Source organism: Ochotona princeps, chromosome 5 (genome assembly GCF_030435755.1).
Source record: "Ochotona princeps isolate mOchPri1 chromosome 5, mOchPri1.hap1, whole genome shotgun sequence".
NCBI lineage: Eukaryota > Metazoa > Chordata > Mammalia > Lagomorpha > Ochotonidae > Ochotona > Ochotona princeps.
The window spans coordinates 72,884,557-72,885,625 of record NC_080836.1 but is presented as its reverse complement, the minus strand read 5'-3'; the positions used below and the strand labels follow the sequence as shown (position 1 = coordinate 72,885,625).

The 1,069-nt window shown below is 43.8% G+C and overlaps 1 protein-coding gene across 1 annotated transcript; it reads right to left on the bottom strand.

Annotated features, from left to right (window-relative positions):
- Positions 1-304: 304 nt before the first annotated feature.
- Positions 305-785, bottom strand: LOC131480387 (small ribosomal subunit protein eS24). Its single transcript, XM_058664779.1, has one exon. The coding sequence runs from the start codon at positions 729-731 to the stop codon at positions 330-332; it is 402 nt and encodes a 133-aa protein (XP_058520762.1). The 5' UTR covers positions 732-785; the 3' UTR covers positions 305-329.
- Positions 786-1,069: the final 284 nt, after the last annotated feature.

The window sequence follows — 1,069 nt, the reverse complement described above, 5'->3', positions numbered from 1 at the left end:
TGTCTCTCCTCCTCTCTATATATCTGCCTTTCCAATAAAAATCTAAAAAAAAAAAAATAAGGGCACTAGTCCCATTTGTGAGGGCTCCAGTCTCATGACTTACCCACAATTTCACCTCTGTATACCATCACACTGAGGACTAGGTTTGAACATATGAATTGGGTGAGGGTGGGACAAAACGATTCAATCTAGCATCAATTTTCAGATTGAGTACCCCAAAATTATTCTTGATATTCTTTTATTTTATTTATTTTTTTTTTTAAGTTTTTTTACAGTTTATTAATTCCCGTGAAAAACTCGCAAATCTCCGCAGATAGTCACTGCAAAATCTACTCCTTCGGCTTTTTGCCAGCACCAACGTTGGCCTTGGCAGTTCCCCGGACCTTCTTCATCCGGTTCTTCCTCTCCTTCCGCTGCTTCCTCGAAGTCTTCTTTTTCTCATACAGGCCATGTCTTGCGAGTCTGTGTTTCGGCTCGTTTTTCTTGGCGTAGTCCAAGGAATCGTAAATCATGCCAAAGCCCGTTGTCTTGCCACCGCCAAAGTGAGTTCGGAACCCAAACACAAAGATGACGTCGGGCGTAGTCTTGTACATTTTGGCTAGCTTCTCCCGGATTTCTGTCTTGGGCACGGTCGCCTTCCCAGGGTGGAGCACATCGATGACCATTTGTTTCCTCTGAAGCAGTCGGTTAGTCATGAACTTCCTGGTCCGGATGGTGACTGTGTCATTCATGATGGCGGCAAACCCTTACACAGCCAGGGAGCAAAAGAGAGCCGCGAGGGGCCGGCCAATCATATCAGCGCACAAGGAAGGCCCCCGGATGGCGTCGGCGTGTGGGCGTGGCCGGGGCCGCGGGGCTGGCCGAGCCACAGCCTGACTGAAAATCGATATTCTTTTATTTTTAAAACCTTTTTATATCTATATATGTTCTCATTTTTATGGTTTATGTTGTATATTTATGCTTTTTATTTTTTTCTTTCTTCATCAGTTAGCCAGAGTTTTGCTCATTTTATTTTAATCAGTGAAGAGTGAATTTTTGGTTCTACTGATCCTAATATAGCTTGTTTATA

What these genes read in the sequence shown, in the direction of transcription:
- LOC131480387 (XM_058664779.1), bottom strand. Translation starts at nt 731, where the DNA reads ATGAATGACACAGTCACCATCCGGACCAGGAAGTTCATGACTAACCGA.